This window comes from Leuresthes tenuis, unplaced genomic scaffold, assembly GCF_036924035.1.
Source record: "Leuresthes tenuis unplaced genomic scaffold, fLeuTen1.0.hap1 SCAF_13, whole genome shotgun sequence".
NCBI lineage: Eukaryota > Metazoa > Chordata > Actinopteri > Atheriniformes > Atherinopsidae > Leuresthes > Leuresthes tenuis.
Genome location: NW_027325367.1, coordinates 1,402,753 through 1,420,924, shown reverse-complemented (window position 1 = coordinate 1,420,924; position 18,172 = coordinate 1,402,753). Strand labels below are relative to the sequence as shown.

Below are 18,172 nucleotides of genomic sequence, written 5' to 3'. Positions count from 1 at the left end.
CCTCAGAGTTCAGTCCAGCTGCCCAGGAGAAGCTGTCTGATGGTCTGTAAGGTCCCAGAGGATCCCAGCGTCATGGTTTGGACCCTGTTTGCTGCATCTGGGACAACAAGTCGTTAATTATACCAGTCGCAGCAAGACGCTGACTTTGAACTGGATCGATCACAGAGTGGCCAAAGAAGAGTGTTGGAAGTCAAAGGCAAGACCGATCAGAGGCTCCAGGAGGTGTGTTGTTGCAGGTTTACTTCCTGTTCTCACAGAGTTCTGACATGTGATGTCAGATCAAAGCTAGAAGACTCTCTGCAGACTACAGTTCGGTTTTTAATCTTTTATTAATGTGACACTGTGACATGAATGGCTGCTGAGCTGCTGTGCAGACTGGAGCAGGAACAGCCGGCCTGAGAGGCCAGAAATGGACCTTTTTAAAGGGGTTATTACATCATTTCAGCCCCTCTTTACACCCACTCTGTTCTCACTCATTTAATTAGCTCTTTCAGTCTGTTTTTAACCTGTTTCTGTGATGCACGATGCTACATTTCTCCTTCTATCTGCTGCTCCTGAGCAGCTGGTTTCCCGACTTGTTGAGTGGAAAACTAGTGTTCAGGATGTTATTCTCAGCTTCTGAGGTGAATAAAACACCTGGAAACCAAACCAGGGACCTTATGATCAACCGGCTGCATCTAACCCTGTCTCTTCCCTTTCATTCCCTCTCAACCAGAACATCCAGCACAGGAAGTACGCCCGCTGGAAGGCCACCTACATCCACAACTGTCTGAAGAGCGGGGAGACCCCTCAGTCCGGGCCCATGGGCATGGACGAGGACGGGGAAGCAGGTGGGCCGTCTGATATGCTGTTTTCCCCAGTGCTCGCTCCTTAAAGAGCAGCTTCCTCTGTTGGTTTAATCTGTGTGTGTGTTTACATCTGGGCTCCGTATTGTTGCTGTTATCAGGCCCAGGAATGTTCAGGAAAGACCCGCGATTCAAAGTGTAACCTTTGGGAGATTAGAGGAGATTAGTCACGAATTCTTACGGTTAGTTCTTAGGTATAGGAGAAAGAAATGATCCTTTTAAGCGTGTTTTCACGGCCGGAGCCTGTGCTGGAACCAGGTGTTTATATCTCCACCAGAACACAGATCAGCTGTGAGGACCTGACCTTTGGAAATCCCTGGGCTCTGATGCCAGTTCTGCTCCATAAAACATAACCTTTAGCAGAAAGAAAGAACGGGAGAACGCCACCCAGTCCTGCTGAGGCCGTCTGACTCGGCGAGGCAACAAACCGGCCTTTAGCGGTCCTTTAAAGTTCATCGTGTTCTGAAGGAAAGAACCTAAAGCTCCAATGCAGAGACCGTTTACCGAGGGTAAAGACCTGCGGTAAAGCAGATGCTGAGCAGGAAGGCAGAGCTTTGTTTTACTCCATGTTTCAGCCCTGAAACTCGCTGATTCTGAGATGTGTGACCAAAGGAGTGTGAAACACAGCAGCTGAGGCGGGTTACATGTTGCACCTGGCCTGGCCAGGAGAATGTGGACGGGTGTGTGATGACATCACCCGTCTGAAGACAGTTTCCCATCCACAGTTTACCCAGACGGCCCTCACAGCATGTATGTTTTCAGCCGGCCGGCAGCACACAGCTTAGGAAATGAGGCCCAAACAGCCCTCAGAGTCCCTCATTAGTTCTGACAGTAACACAACGTGGTCCAAGAATCCGAGGAGCTGGAGCCTTCTGGGATGTGATCATCCTGATAATCCAGACTCTAATGACTTCAGCCACAGCTCGGGTTTGAGCCGAGGCCCGTGGGACCCTGCAGCATCTGGACTCATTTTGGGGTTCCCGTGGGGAGCTCCAGCAGACGTTTGCTTTGACCTGAGCGCCGCCGGACTTCCACGCGCTTCGGTCCCTGCAGGGAAGCTCTGAACGTGCTTCTCGTGTCAGCGAACCCGTGTTGATGAATTCCTCTCTGAAATAAAGGCCATCTGCTCAGCCCCACCCACACATACATGTGTTTGACCCGAACATCAGCGGCCCACCCATGACATCACTCAGCTGCACGCTAACCGACAGAAAACACGCTTTTCTTCCACGCCAACACACACTGATGGGGTTCTGCTGACATCATCACCGCCGAGTCCCAGTGACGGCGCACGCCGCTGATATCATGCACCCAGCATGTGTGGGCGTGTGTCCTGCTGCATTTTCGTCCTTTTCAGGGCCGTTTCTGTAGATTTCGGCTCTGATATCCCAGCGCAGGCTCAGTCAGGGAGCTTTGCTGCCTCCTTTCATTCAGATCGACCGCTGCGGTTTGGAGGAGGGCTGATGGGAAAAAACAGTCGCTGTTCAGGAGGAGGATCTAATAAAGAAAGCTTTGGATTTACATGAGATTCAGTTCAGTTTCATTTAAAAAGCACCAATTTACAGTAAAAGTCACATCAAGGCACTTTACACACACAGTCCAATTAGATCGATCAATGGGGTTGAGAGGACAGGAAAGAGGGGGCAGGACCCCCCCAGGCAGGAGAGCTGAAGCTCAGGAGGAAGAGCAGCCACCTGCCAGCCAGAAGGTTGCCGGTTCGACTCCCGGGTGCTGAACCCAACATTTGAGTGGTCGGATAGACTTAGAAAGTGCTTTTTAGCACTTTTCCCAGGTACCGATGTTGGAATCCATGGCTGAAGCCGAGACGTTTGGACCCAAACGGACCACCTGGAGGCAGAACTTGCATTCACCAAAGAGTCTTCAACAGACTGTAGGTTTGGTATAACCATAAAAGTTTGGTATAACCATAACGGGTTCGGTATAACCATAACAGGTTCGGTATAACCATAAAAGGTTCGGTATAACCATAAAAGGTTTGGTATAACCATACCTGGTTTGGTATAACCATAAAAGTTTGGTATAACCATAACAGGTTTGGTATAACCATAACAGGTTTGGTATAACCATAACAGGTTTGGTATAACCATAACTGGTTTGGTATAACCATAAAAGGTTTGGTATAACCATAACAGGTTTGGTATAACCATAAAAGTTTGGTATAACCATAACGGGTTTAGTATAACCATAACGGGTTTGGTATAACCATAACGGGTTTGGTATAACCATAAAAGGTTCGGTTTAACCATAACGGGTTTAGTGTAACCATAAAAGGTTTGGTATAACCATAACGGGTTTGGTATAACCATAAAAGGTTTGGTATAACCATAACGGGTTTGGTATAACCATAAAAGGTTCGGTTTAACCATAACGGGTTTAGTGTAACCATAAAAGGTTTGGTATAACCATAACGGGTTTGGTATAACCATAAAAGGTTTGGTATAACCATAAAAGGTTTGGTATAACCATAACGGGTTTAGGAGAACCATAAAAGGTTTGGAATAACCATGTTCTGCTGAACTTGGTGTGTGTCGAATGCACCAGAAGAGCCGGTTTCCGATGAACACCATCATGGATCTGCCTCTGAATCTTGAATCCACAGTTCCTGATGTTTTACCCTTTTTACCTTTCCACGGAGGTGAAGGAAAGGAAAGGAGGCTTGGAAATGAAATGAAGGCGCTGCAGACACATTCTGCAGATTGCTGCCACGTTCAGGAGCTTTAAATCCTCTCCTGCTTTCAGCAGAAATGTTTTCTTTATCCAAAGCACATCAGGTGACGGGGCATTCAGAATGAATTCTGCCACAGCGATTACAATTCATGAGGACATGATTAAACTGCCCGGTGTGTAAATCCCACTGAGGGGAATTCAGTTAGAAATTGGTTTTAGATGAGAAATGGTGCCTCGGAGCAGATAAAGCAGCAGCTCCGGGTTGTACAGATGAAAAAGTGTTGGCGCTGGGTGGGAAATTAAAGGGAAAATAACATGGAGGGATTCTTCCATTTCAGTCAAATCGACTCATATTTCATGTTTTTTCTCATCAAGTTCATTTTAATTTGTTCGTTTATATCTATTCTGATATTTCAGGTTACAACATATTGACCAAAAAAAAGTTAACGAGACAATTTAGGTCAAGTAATGAAGTAGAAAAAGAAAAACAGCTGATTGTGACCCTGATCTGGTCCTGAAGCAGCCTCCATGACAGGCTGAGCAGCAAAGATGTTCAAAGGAGCTCCAGTTTGTGTTTAAAACAAAGTTCCTCAGAGAAAGACTGGAAGGGATCTGCATATTTCTGCCTCTACAGAGCAGAAAATCATTAAAGCATTGAAGGAATCTGGAGGAGTTTCAGTGTAAAGGACGAGGGAGCAAGCCTAAGCTGGACCCCGTGACCTCTGACCCCTCAGACGCTGCATCAAGAACCGTCATTCATCAGCAGCTGATAGAAGCACATGGACAAGGGATTACTGTGGAAACCTTTGTCCAGCACCACAATACAGAGTTCCATTCACAAGCTTTACTGTGCAGAGAAGAAGCCTGATGTTAACCTCGTCCACTTCTCTGGGCTCGGAGGCGTCTGGGATGGACCGTCACACGGTGGAAACGTGTGCTGTGGTCAGACCCATCAGTATTCCACATCTTTGTTGGAAGAAATGGAGCAAAGAGCAAAAGCAGCATCCAGCCTGCTGTCAGCAGCCAGTCCCTGCAGCCAGGCTCTGTGATGGTATGGGGTTGGATCAGGGGGCAAAGCTCATTTCCACTTCTGTGACGGCAGCATTAATGCAGAAAAGCTCACTGAGATTTTACAGCAACATATGCTGCCTTCAAGGCCACATCTTTTCCAGGGACGTCCCAGCACTGTTCAACCATGGAAAGCACTGGGTTTGATCTGCAGCACTGTCCTGACTGTCTCCTGGTAATTTTGGCACCTTCGAGCCACCGTAGTAATCCTCACAGCAACTGTGAGACACATAAAAGTTGTGCCTCAGTCCAGAGTGTAAAAGGTGTGAAAAGCGACAGCCTGCGGCGGGCGTGACGGACACGCTTTGCCTCTCCCGGCAGCGCACTAACACAAAGAAAACATGTCTGTGCAGCCAGAGATGTTTGGACAGATTAAAGGTGCAGACATGGGCTGCGTTTGACACCATGTTAGATTCCAGCTGGAATATTTAGGCTTTCATTAGGTTGTGTTCACACTCTACCTCTCTGTATCCACACCAGGACACACTGTGTTCCCTATCCTGTGGGGCTGAGGTGTGGTTTATGGGACAGCATGTGTTTCATTAGGGAAACGCGCTCTGTCAGCTCTCATGTTACAGTAAACAACCGTAATTGAATTAAGGCACCTTGGATCAGTGCTGGTGAGGCAATGAGCTACTTTTAGACTGCAGGAACCTTTGGTTCTAACTTTTGGAGGAAGTCACCTCTTATTTTCAGCTCCCAGAACTCCTTTTTTAGGGTGTTTTTTAGCTCCTAACTCAAAGAAAGAACCATCCATGAGGTCAGGTCCAACTGATCAAGGCCTTTTCACCTTTTTAATCACAGACGGCGGCCTCGCTGTGAGAGATTCTGACAGATTTTGTCCCCGCATTATGAAGCCTGAGGGTTGAGAGGTTGTGTTCTTGGTCAGTTTGTGATGTGTGAAAGTGTTCGGCTTAAAGATCAGAAGACGTGTGAACAGAAGTTGGAACAAACCATGACAACAGACACTCTGAAGGTCAGAAGCTGATGAAAACGCAGGATCACGAGCACCTGCCATCTGAGACATTCTGGTTGCACAAACTCTGGAAGTCAAAAACATTTCCATGAAGATGATTAAGTCTCATTTGGCCGGTTTAATACCGGTTTGAGCCGTCCGGGGAATGCTTGTTTACAGCCGGAGGGACAATGATTCACTGGAGCTGTGCTGCTGCTGGACTCTGAGCAGCTCCACTTGGTTTGGTTTCTGAGCACAGTTGAGTCCATCGGACCCTGAGGTCAGGAGCTCTCCAGCTGCCCTCTGGAGGTGATTTCTGCTCCTAGACAACAGTGTTTTACATTTGAACCAACCTGTTTTTGTTCTGTATTTTGATTAAAATTCTTTGTTCTTCTGTCCATTGTTTTGCTGCTGCATCAAACCAGTTTCCCCGTCGTAGCGAGGAGCTGCTCTCTGGCTCTACATGTCTTCTTTGTACCCTGTAACTTTCACAGACACATCTTAATGAATTACTGACTGAATGCCATCATTTTATATCTCCGTCTGACTAAAGCATGTCAAAGAGAAGCAAAGGCATAGAGACAAAGTTTCCCTAAAAGCATCCAGATGTCTGAGCTCTAAGTGCCCAAAACACTTGTTTCAATACCAACGGCCTCCCAAAGGTACGACCCCAGGGACGACCTCGTGTATAACGAACGCCTCCCAAAGACGACCTCGTGTGTAACGAACGCCTCCCAGGGACGACCTCGTGTGTAACGAACGCCTCCCAAAGACGACCTCGTGTGTAACGAACGCCTCCCAGGGACGACCTCGTGTGTAACGAACGCCTCCCAAAGACGACCTCGTGTGTAACGAACGCCTCCCAGGGACGACCTCGTGTGTAACGAACGCCTCCCAAAGACGACCTCGTGTGTAACGAACGCCTCCCAGGGACGACCTCGTGTGTAACGAACGCCTCCCAAAGACGACCTCGAGTGTAACGAACGCCTCCCAAAGACGACCTCGAGTGTAACGAACGCCTCCCGGGGACGACCTCGTGTGTAACGAACGCCTCCCAGGGACGACCTCGAGTGTAACGAACGCCTCCCAAAGACGACCTCGAGTGTAACGAACGCCTCCCAAAGACGACCTTGCGTGTAACGAACGCCTCCCAGGGACGACCTCGTGTGTAACGAACGCCTCCCAAAGACGACCTCGTGTGTAACGAACGCCTCCCGGGGACGACCTCGAGTGTAACGAACGCCTCCCAAGGACGACCTCGTGTGTAACTAACGCCTCCCAAAGACGACCTCGTGTGTAACGAACGCCTCCCAAAGACGACCTCGTGTGTAACGAACGCCTCCCAAAGACGACCTCGTGTGTAACGAACGCCTCCCGGGGACGACCTCGTGTGTAACGAACGCCTCCCGGGGACGACCTTGTGTGTAACGAACGCCTCCCGGGGACGACCTCGTGTGTAACGAACGCCTCCCAGGGACGACCTCGAGTGTAACGAACGCCTCCCAAAGACGACCTCGTGTGTAACGAACGCCTCCCGGGGACGACCTCGTGTGTAACGAACGCCTCCCAAAGACGACCTCGTGTGTAACGAACGCCTCCCAAAGACGACCTCGCGTGTAACGAACGCCTCCCAGGGACGACCTCGTGTGTAACGAACGCCTCCCGGGGACGACCTCGTGTGTAACGAACGCCTCCCAGGGACGACCTCGAGTGTAACGAACGCCTCCCGGGGACGACCTCGTGTGTAACGAACGCCTCCCAGGGACGACCTCGTGTGTAACGAACGCCTCCCAAAGACGACCTCGTGTGTAACGAACGCCTCCCGGGGACGACCTCGTGTGTAACGAACGCCTCCCAGGGACGACCTCGAGTGTAACGAACGCCTCCCAAAGACGACCTCGTGTGTAACGAACGCCTCCCGGGGACGACCTCGTGTGTAACGAACGCCTCCCAGGGACGACCTCGTGTGTAACTAACGCCTCCCAAAGACGACCTAGAGTGTAACGAACGCCTCCCAAAGATGACCTCGTGTGTAACGAACGCCTCCCAGGGACGACCTCGTGTGTAACTAACGCCTCCCAAAGACGACCTCGTGTGTAACGAACGCCTCCCAAAGACGACCTCGTGTGTAACGAACGCCTCCCAGGGACGACCTCGTGTGTAACGAACGCCTCCCAAAGACGACCTCGTGTGTAACGAACGCCTCCCGGGGACGACCTCGCGTGTAACGAACGCCTCCCAGGGACGACCTCGTGTGTAACGAACGCCTCCCAGGGACGACCTCGAGTGTAACGAACGCCTCCCAAAGACGACCTCGTGTGTAACTAACGCCTCCCAAAGACGACCTCGTGTGTAACGAACGCCTCCCAAAGACGACCTCGTGTGTAACGAACGCCTCCCAAAGACGACCTCGTGTGTAACGAACGCCTCCCGGGGACGACCTCGCGTGTAACGAACGCCTCCCAGGGACGACCTCGTGTGTAACGAACGCCTCCCAAAGACGACCTCGTGTGTAACGAACGCCTCCCAAAGACGACCTCGTGTGTAACGAACGCCTCCCAAAGACGACCTCGTGTGTAACGAACGCCTCCCAAAGACGACCTCGTGTGTAACGAACGCCTCCCAGGGACGACCTCGAGTGTAACGAACGCCTCCCAAAGACGACCTCGTGTGTAACGAACGCCTCCCAAAGACGACCTCGTGTGTAACGAACGCCTCCCAAAGACGACCTCGTGTGTAACGAACGTCTCCCAGGGACGACCTCGAGTGTAACGAACGCCTCCCAAAGACGACCTCGTGTGTAACGAACGCCTCCCAAAGACGACGTCGAGTGTAACGAACGCCTCCCAGGGACGACCTCGTGTGTAACGAACGCCTCCCAGGGACGACCTCGAGTGTAACGAACGCCTCCCAAAGGTACGACCCCAGGGACGACCTCGAGTGTAACGAACGCCTCCCAGGGACGACCTCGAGTGTAACGAACGCCTCCCAAAGACGACCTCGTGTGTAACGAACGTCTCCCAGGGACGACCTCGTGTGTAACGAACGCCTCCCAGGGACGACCTCGTGTGTAACGAACGCCTCCCAGGGACGACCTCGAGTGTAACGAACGCCTCCCAAAGACGACCTCGTGTGTAACGAACGCCTCCCAAAGACGACCTCGTGTGTAACGAACGTCTCCCAGGGACGACCTCGAGTGTAACGAACGCCTCCCAAAGACGACCTCGTGTGTAACGAACGCCTCCCAAAGACGACCTCGTGTGTAACGAACGCCTCCCAGGGACGACCTCGAGTGTAACGAACGCCTCCCAAAGACGACCTCGTGTGTAACGAACGCCTCCCAAAGACGACCTCGAGTGTAACGAACGCCTCCCAAAGACGACCTCGTGTGTAACGAACGCCTCCCAAAGACGACCTCGTGTGTAACGAACGCCTCCCAAAGGTACGACCCCAGGGACGACCTCGTGTGTAACGAACGCCTCCCAAAGACGACCTCGAGTGTAACGAACGCCTCCCAGGGACGACCTCGTGTGTAACGAACGCCTCCCAAAGGTACGACCCCAGGGACGACCTCGTGTGTAACGAACGCCTCCCAAAGACGACCTCGAGTTTAACGAACGCCTCCCAGGGACGACCTCGCGTGTAACGAACGCCTCCCAGGGACGACCCCAGGGACGACCTCCCGTGGACGACCTCGTGTGTAACGAACGCCTCCCAAAGACGACCTCGTGTGTAACGAACGCCTCCCAGGGACGACCTCGCGTGTAACGAACGCCTCCCAGGGACGACCCCAGGGACGACCTCCCGTGGACGACCTCGTGTGTAACGAACGCCTCCCGTGGACGACCTCGAGTGTAACGAACGCCTCCCAGGGACGACCTTGTGTGTAACGAACGCCTCCCAGGGACGACCTCGTGTGTAACGCCTCCCAGGGACGACCTCCCGTGGACGACCTCCCCTGGTGTCTAAAGTCGGTGAACAGCAGGAAACTTTCAGGGGAATCTGCAGGAAATGCATCATGTTGCCAGACGCTGCTCCTCTGATAACTGAGCCACAGTATTTTCTACCACTTAGCTGTGAAAGTTGTTTCCTCTCTCTGGCCCCCCTACCTCCACCCTCCATCCATTCCTTTCCTCTTGCTCAACACGGCCCCCTCCCAGCCGATGGAAAGTCAGACCCGAGCTGCTGGGAGACAATGGTCTTTCTGTAACCACCACTTTTATATTGGCGAGCTGCAGGGTTTGTGTGCACCAGCCTGTCTGAGTGTGTCAGACTCAACATGCTGCTCCCCAGAGGTTAATGAACCTGCTTAAACCGGTTGGTGTCAGAGTCCTGATGGAGGTCCGTCCGGCAGAGAGATGCACCTCAGATCTGTCAGAGTTTACCATCTGCCCTGCTCACCAACCATAACCAGCTGTGTGTCTTTTTCTTTCTTTTTCCGTCTCTCTTAGATGAGTTTGGAGCCGAAGGCTTCTCGGCCCAGGGCCCCTCTCCCAGGGGCTCCTTCAGGGGGGGTCCGTCAGAGTCTTTCGATGGCCAGGACCAGAGCCTCGGTCCGGGTCCCGCTCCAGGGATTGGCTTCACTCCGGGGTCCGTTCCATCAGGTCCCCCGACCACAAACTACAACAACATCCAGATCCCGCCGGGGGCCCACGCTCCGGCCAACACTCCTGCAGAGCTGCCCCCTCCCTCAGGTACGACCTACAGGGCCTTAGCTGGCTATATCTGTTATGATGTCACTTTCTGCTGCTGAACAGAGCTTCAAAGCTGCTGAGTTAAATTAGTAACTTATCTAAAAAGGACGCATCAACCTGCAGCTGGAAGTTAATTAAGTTAATCCAACATTTATCCCAGCAGCTCCTCTCCAGCTGCTCGCAGACTGCAGGCGCCCTTCACCTGGTTGCTGTATTTTCCACTTGCGACAGAAGCAGGAGGAGGGTGTTTTTCTCCCTACAACAAAGCTCTGTGTGGCTGGAAAACCTTAGATTAAAAGAAACACAAAACAGAACCAACCACAAGCAGAGAGGAGAGGATGCAGCACGTCACGTTCCAGTAAAAGCTGCTGAAACAGTCCTGTCTGTGTTCGATATCCCCTGATTTATAAACCGAGCTGAGGTCACATCGTGTTTGGGCCGTAGTGCTGAGCCAGAAGGCTCCATCTTTGTTCCGGCCCTCACCTGTGGTCACAGGTCGGGGTGGAGGAGACCTCCTGGGAGGGGGGGGCAGACCCAGAACTCTCTGGAGGGATTATATAGGCTCATTCCCACTGTAGGAAACTTTTGTAGTTCCTAGAACCTTTTCATAGGGACGTTTTTTCGTGCATTCAGACATACAGGAACTAGGGACCATGGCCCTCAGGAACTAGGGACCACGGCCCTCAGGAACTAGGGACCACGGCCCTCAGGAACTAGGGACCACGGCCCTCAGGAACTAGGGACCACGGCCCCCAGGAACTAGGGACCGCGGCCCTCAGGAACTAGGGACCCCGGCCCTCAGGAACTAGGGACCACGGCCCTCAGGAACTAGGGACCGCGGCCCTCAGGAACTAGGGACCACGGCCCTTAGGAACCAGGGACCGCGGCCCTCAGGAACTAGGGACCACGGCCCTTAGGAACCAGGGACCCCGGCCCTCAGGAACTAGGGACCACGGCCCTCAGGAACTAGGGACCACGGTCCTCAGGAACTAGGGACCACGGCCCTTAGGAACCAGGGACCCCGGCCCTCAGGAACTAGGGACCACGGCCCTTAGGAACCAGGGACCACGGCCCTCAGGAACTAGGGACCACGGTCCTCAGGAACTAGGGACCACGGCCCTCAGGAACTAGGGACCACGGTCCTCAGGAACTAGGGACCACGGCCCTCAGGAACTAGGGACCACGGCCCTCAGGAACTAGGGACCACGGCCCTCAGTTCCTGGAACCATTTCAGCTCCTTCAGGGTCTTTTCTGGGCTCCACAGGAACATGACGTAGGTGTTTGGTGGCTGTAGCTCCGCCCCTTGTCTGAAATGTTTCCTCATACGACACGGACCCAACCGGCGCCCGTTTAATAAGTTAAACTTCGTCTCCTTTGTCTGCGGCGCTCTGCTCTCCTTCTTTCCTCCATGAAAGGAAGAAGTATCGCCGGCTGCTGGATTCTCCGTCTCCTGACTCTCGCTGTGCGCTCTTCCAGCCTCCATCTTAGACGCCTGATGTGATCGTCCATGATTAATATCACCGCCATGCAGCCCGTGAACTGAACAGAAATAGGTTTTATGGGCTTTAATTGGTGCCGATAACAACACTAAAGTAGCTCCGGTTTGGTTAGCTTGTAGCCTAAAACTAAGCTAACTGCACTCTGAGCTGAAGTTGAAGCTGAAATGATTGGTTTCCTTGCTGTGTTACTGAGATGCAAACATGTTCCAGGCCTCCTGGCTCCTCCTGGCTCCTCCTGGCTCCTCCTGGCTCCTCCTGGCTCCTCCTGGCTCCTCCTGGCCAGCAGTCACAGTTTAAGCCTTTATTACCTGAGGTTTTTACAACCAGCTAACAACACACCTGCGGACAGTTCAGGTGTCCCAGATCAAGGCTGCTGGACTTCAGCAGCTCGAGCTGCGGTGACATCATGTGATTTCCACAGAACTCAGGGTGGATCAGAGAGACTCACATTGTTATTAATCATGTTCTGGCTGATAAGCAGGACACTTTTTAACTTGGTGTAATCCCAGTTTCTTGCTAATTTCCCCTGATAACGCAGCGTACGTGGCGGCCTGTCAGCTTCCTGCAGACAGCAGCACGCCCCCTGAGGGACTCTCTGTTTACGTTGCACTTCTGCGCACGTTTGCGGTCGTCTTGAGGATATCGAGACGAGGGAAACGGCTGGAGAGTGAAGAGCAGATCGGACTCTGAGTGCTTGAAAAGCACTTAATTGGACCCTTGTGGCAGATTGTTTGAAGACAAAAAGGTTGTGTAACGGTGAACGTTGTGTCCAAGCGAAGGAGAAGGTTTTGTTTTGCTTCCCGCTCTGAGCTCGGTTTAAACACAATGAGCTGGCAGCGGCGTGCACACGCCCAGTCGGCTGCACTGTGTCTGGCTGCGTAATGCGTCTGCAGGGAGGAGGCTTTCAGGGTGTGGGCTGCAACACTCGCACAGATGTTGGAAAGCTTTTCCCTTTGAGTGTGGAATGATGTTCGACCCGATTCCAACTGAAAAAACGTTTCTGGAGCTGAAGAAGCAGTTAAACGCGACACTGAACTGTCCAAGCAGCTTTTATCCAGCTTCTGTTTCACTTTAACGCATCCTGACTGCGTCTGCTTCACATCAGCTCAACGTTTTTATCCTGATTATATTCATATTTACAATTTGAGTATTTAAAATCATGTTTATGGCCTTTCTGAAGTTTTTCTTTGGACATTTTCTGCCTTTTCACTCATTTTAAGTCCAGATTTTTCTTTGTTCAGCCACTTAACTCTGACCTTTGACCCATTCAGGCAGAAAAAAGGCTCCTAACTCAAGGGATGAACCAGTGTTGTGTCGACACAGAACAGACAACTTAGCAAAGAAGCCATTTTAAACTGGATCTTTAGGCACTTTGTCACAAAGACACATCATTTGTTCCCATTTCTTTAGCTGCATCTATGAAAAACAGCAAAGAAAACACAGTTTGACAGACAGAAAATAGGATTTCTGCAGCAACAAGGTGATTCCCAAAGAGCTATTAGCTGAAAACTTGGCATATCTCAGCAGTGTGTCCTTAAAACATTTGAGGAAACTGGACAAGTGGAGGACAAAAGAAGAAGTGTCAGGCCTAAAAAACTATTTCAACAGTAACAACATTTTCTGAAGTATTATTGAAACAGTCTTTGGTAAAAATACCTGCTGTCTCAGCCCTGTTTAACACCTCTTTGCTAACAATTAAAATCATGTTTATGGCCTTTCTGAAGGTCTTCCAGAGTTTTTCTTTGGACATTTTCTGCCTTTTCACTCATTTTCAGTCCAGATTTTTCTTTGTTCAGCCACTGAACTCTGACCTTTGACCCATTCAGGCAGAAAAAAGGCTCCTAACTCAAGGGATGAACCAGTGTTGTGTCGACACAGAACAGACAACTTAGCAAAGAAGCCGTTTTAAACTGGATCTTTAGGCTCTTTGTTACCAGCAGCAGCAGCAGCTGTGAGTCTGGCTCAGTCAGATGAACCCAACTTTGGTGCTTTTTCGTATTTCTGCTCATTTGGGGTGTTTCTGTTGACCAGCAGAAGCTGTTAAACCCATGCCTGCACCTCGGTCAGCGCCAGCCGTCGACCCCACACTGCTCCACGCCCAGCAGCAGGGTAAGAACACACTCACATGCACACGTGCACGTTTAACACAGCAGATCTGATCTCTGTCTGGTACTGAAGAACCTGCTGCTCGTGCCCAGGTTGGACTTCAGTTCAGCTCCTAAGTTCCTGCATTTAGCAGCACGAAACGCTCATTTAAAAATGAAATGAGACCTTTTTCTGATTATTGAAGATGAAGGATGTTTTATTGGCTTTTAGATGTGCAGATTGTTCCACTGAGTGCCTCACTGAGCTCACAAAATGCATCTTTAACCCATATTTTTCCTTTTCTATTAAAAGTCTTTCTGAAAACTACATTTTTCAGTATCTGACCCGGTTAGAAACCGACATTCAAACCCAGTGAGAGCTGAAAGTTGTGACCTCTGCTCTTTTTCTTCTTGTTTGTCTACATTTTAAGATAAATTCTGTGAAAGGCCCTGGTGTTGCGGCAGGTTTGAAAGGACGAGCTTCCCGCTGAGACATTTATTGGTGTGGAAGAATGTGAGGGGAACGTGTTTGTGTGTGGACACGGGTTGTTTAAAGCTGTGTTTGAAGTGGTGGCCGACGCGCTTTAACGTGTTGGAGGAGACGATCTGAGCGGGGTGAGGAGGTGAAAACACACTCCTGAGTCACAGCTCTGCCTTCAGATGCATCTCCCACCTTTTCACGCTTTGGATTCTGCAGCCGAACACTTTACATTTAATCCAGCGTTTGGATTTTTCTTCTCCTGCAACCGAGTGTAGAAGCAGGTAAAAAGTGGAGGAAGAGGCGGTTTGTTCATTATGTCCCAACTCGGTCCCTCCTTTGGTCCCAGGATTAGGAGACCAGCTGACCTTCAAAGATCCCGTTACCTCGGTTACTCGTTCAGCCGCTTTGCATTACTAAACATGAGAAAGATCAGACCATACCTGACCCAACATGCCCCCCAGCTCCTGCTGCAGGCCATGGTCATCTCCCACCTTCACTACTGCAACGCTCTCCTAACTGGTCTCCTAACTGGTCTCCTAACTGGTTTCCTAACTGGTTTCCTAACTGGTTTCCTAACTGGTTTCCTAACTGGTCTCCTAACTGGTTTCCTAACTGGTCTCCTAACTGGTTTCCTAACTGGTCTCCTAACTGGTTTCCTAACTGGTTTCCTAACTGGTCTCCTAACTGGTCTCCTAACTGGTTTCCTAACTGGTTTCCTAACTGGTCTCCTAACTGGTCTCCTAACTGGTTTCCTAACTGGTTTCCTAACTGGTTTCCTAACTGGTTTCCTAACTGGTTTCCTAACTGGTCTCCTAACTGGTTTCCTAACTGGTCTCCTAACTGGTCTCCTAACTGCTCTCCTAACTGGTTTGCTAACTGGTTTCCTAACTGGTCTCCTAACTGGTCTCCTAACTGGTCTCCTAACTGGTTTCCTAACTGGTTTCCTAACTGGTCTCCTAACTGGTTTCCTAACTGGTCTCCTAACTGGTTTCCTAACTGGTCTCCTAACTGGTTTCCTAACTGGTCTCCTAACTGGTCTCCTAACTGCTCTCCTAACTGGTCTCCTAACTGGTCTCCTAACTGCTCTCCTAACTGGTTTCCTAACTGGTCTCCTAACTGGTTTCCTAACTGGTCTCCAGCCTGTGAAACCTCTGCAGATGGTCCAGAACGCGGCGGTGCGTCTGGTCTTGGATCAGCCTAAAAGAACACGCCCCCCCTCTGTTCATTGAGCTCCTCTGGCTGCCCTTAGCATCAGATCCAAGTCCCTGATGTTAGCTACAAAGAGCTTAATGGAACGGCTCCATCTACTTGAATGCTCTTGCAAAGGCTTCTGTCCCAACTGGGTCCCTCCGTTGGTCCCAGGATTGTCGTCTAGCAGCTCCTACACCACGCCTAAGACAATCCAAACTCTGTTCATGTGTCGTCCCACGATGGTGGAATGACCTACCGAGCGCTACCAGAACAGGGGCGTCCCTGTCTATCTTCAAGAAGCTCCTGAAAACCCAGCTCTTCAGAGAGCATCTCCTATCCCAGCACTTACCTTGTACTTCCCTCCCCCCTCTATCTCTGCACTTTATCTTTCTGCACTTCCTTCTATGCCTGCACCCTATCTCTACTCTGTCCCCTCTGACAGAGTCGGACTCCTGGGTTCCTTCTATGGAGCTTATTGTTAGCTTTTTATAAAGCTGTTATATCTTCATTTGTAAGTCGCTTTGGATAAAAGCTTCTGATAAATACAGAAACATCAGGACCAAAGCCAGCAGCCAACACAGTGGCTGAGAAAGAGCTCGTGTTGTTCGTGCACGTGAACGAGTGGCCATCGGTTAATCTGAGGAAGCAGCCGATTGAAGGCGGTTTTAAGGTTGAAATCCCTCTAAAATGACGCTTTGCATCACACTCGGTGATGCATGGCTCGGATGCAGTTACCATGGAAACCCTGTCATGTCACGGAAGCTCCGTCGTGTTACGTTGGTCGGCCGCTTCGTGGCCGAGCTGCTGTCGTTCGGATGCAGTTACCATGGAAACCCACTCCGTGAAGCGCTCTGCGCTCTGTTCTGGAGCTGAAGGCCTGAAGGCCTCGTGAAGTTTGCAGAAAGTTGGCGCCCTCTGCTTCCTCAGCATCCGCTGACCGGTCGGCTGAGCTGCTGTCGTTCCCGATCTGTTGGGACACCGCTGACAGCTGCTGGGGAATATCTAGCAGCGTGGCGTCCCGCCACGGCGCCACGCTGGGACTCACTGAGCTCCTGAGAGAAACTTTATCCAGATCCTCTGATCTCAGGAGGTTCCCCCCCAGAGAACTGATTACAGCCTGTTTGAAGGTTCCAAAGAAGAAGATTAAATGAGTGAAATGATGGCGTGATGAAGCCTTTAGGAATAAGAATCCGTGCAGCATGTGTTGATGGTTTCTGGCGTTTGGCGGTGGGTTTGGCGGTGGGTCGAGACGCCACATGATGGCAGGTTTCCATAAACAAGCAGAAAGCGGCTCCAGACGAGGAGAAACGGCGGGGAAAAGAGGTGGCACAGGAGATACCGCCGTCTGATTGGACCCAGCCGCCTGTCTGCCGCGTAACGTGTCATTACCACCACACCGCCGCCTCCCGCCACCGTCTACGCTGTCATTAGCTGCTGCTGGTGGCGAGCCGCAGGGTGGAGAGCGGTTGGAGTGCAGTGGCGCTGATCCACGGGACGTGAGGCATCATTTTCCCATAATTCCCACAGACAGCAGGTTACTGAGACGGGTTTATTTCCTAAACAAACCCTCTGAGTGGCTTCCAGCCTGAAGGGTTCCCTCCCAAAGCTTCGGTTAGAGGAGGGTCGAAGCCACAGAGATCCTCTCCGGCTCCAAAGTCCAGTTTAAACCCCACAGAACTCGGTTCTCCACATGCATGTTGCACCATAACGGGGTTATTCTGGGTCAGATTTGATCTGGAAACAGGATTTTGCTCCATTTTTCTGCAAAGATCCGTTTGCCTGCTCAGCAGAACCTGCATAAACAGCTGAAATGAATAACTCGATGTGTCTTTAAGATTAGATTCAGTCTTATCTGGAAAGAGAAAAAGCTGTTTCTGTTCTCCACTCCTTTCACTCGGGGGGGACTACGATTACACTCTGATCCAATTAAAACCAAATGGCCTGTTTCAGGGTTAAAGCTCAGTTCTGCCTCGGTTCTGCCTCGGTTCTGCCTCAGTTCTGCCTCTGTTCTTCCTCTGTTCTTCCTCTGTTCTGCCTCTGTTCTGCCTCTGTTCTGCCTCAGTTCTTCTTCTGTTCTTCCTCTGTTCTTCCTCAGTTCTTCCTCTGTTCTTCTTCTGTTCTGCCTCAGTTCTTCCTCAGTTCTTCCTCAGTTCTTCCTCTGTTCTTCTTCTGTTCTTCCTCAGTTCTTCCTCGGTTCTGCCTCAGTTCTTCCTCTGTTCTTCTTCTGTTCTTCCTCAGTTCTTCCTCAGTTCTTCCTCTGTTCTTCTTCTGTTCTTCCTCAGTTCTTCCTCGGTTCTGCCTCAGTTCTTCCTCTGTTCTTCTTCTGTTCTTCCTCTGTTCTTCCTCAGTTCTTCTTCTGTTCTTCCTCAGTTCTTCCTCAGTTCTTCCTCTGTTCTTCTTCTGTTCTTCCTCAGTTCTTCCTCGGTTCTGCCTCAGTTCTTCCTCTGTTCTTCTTCTGTTCTTCCTCTGTTCTTCCTCTGTTCTTCCTCTGTTCTTCCTCTGTTCTTCCTCTGTTCTTCCTCTGTTCTTCTTCTGTTCTTCCTCTGTTCTTCCTCTGTTCTTCCTCTGTTCTGCCTCTGTTCTTCCTCTGTTCTTCCTCTGTTCTTCTTCTGTTCTTCCTCTGTTCTTCCTCTGTTCTTCTTCTGTTCTTCCTCAGTTCTTCCTCAG

The 18,172-nt window shown here is 50.8% G+C and overlaps 1 protein-coding gene across 2 annotated transcripts in view; it reads left to right on the top strand.

Annotated features, from left to right (window-relative positions):
• The window catches only part of vta1 (vesicle (multivesicular body) trafficking 1), a 48,899-nt gene that overhangs the window by 20,113 nt on the left and 10,614 nt on the right, over positions 1 to 18,172 (top strand). The window contains exons 5-7 of one of the 2 annotated variants that reach the window (XM_072362099.1): positions 716 to 830; positions 10,008 to 10,250; positions 13,784 to 13,858. In XM_072362099.1, the coding sequence (XP_072218200.1) occupies positions 716 to 830; positions 10,008 to 10,250; positions 13,784 to 13,858 (433 nt within the window). Of the gene's footprint in view, positions 1 to 715; positions 831 to 10,007; positions 10,251 to 13,780; positions 13,859 to 18,172 lie in introns of both variants that reach the window. The other variant, XM_072362098.1, reaches the window with a different exon arrangement.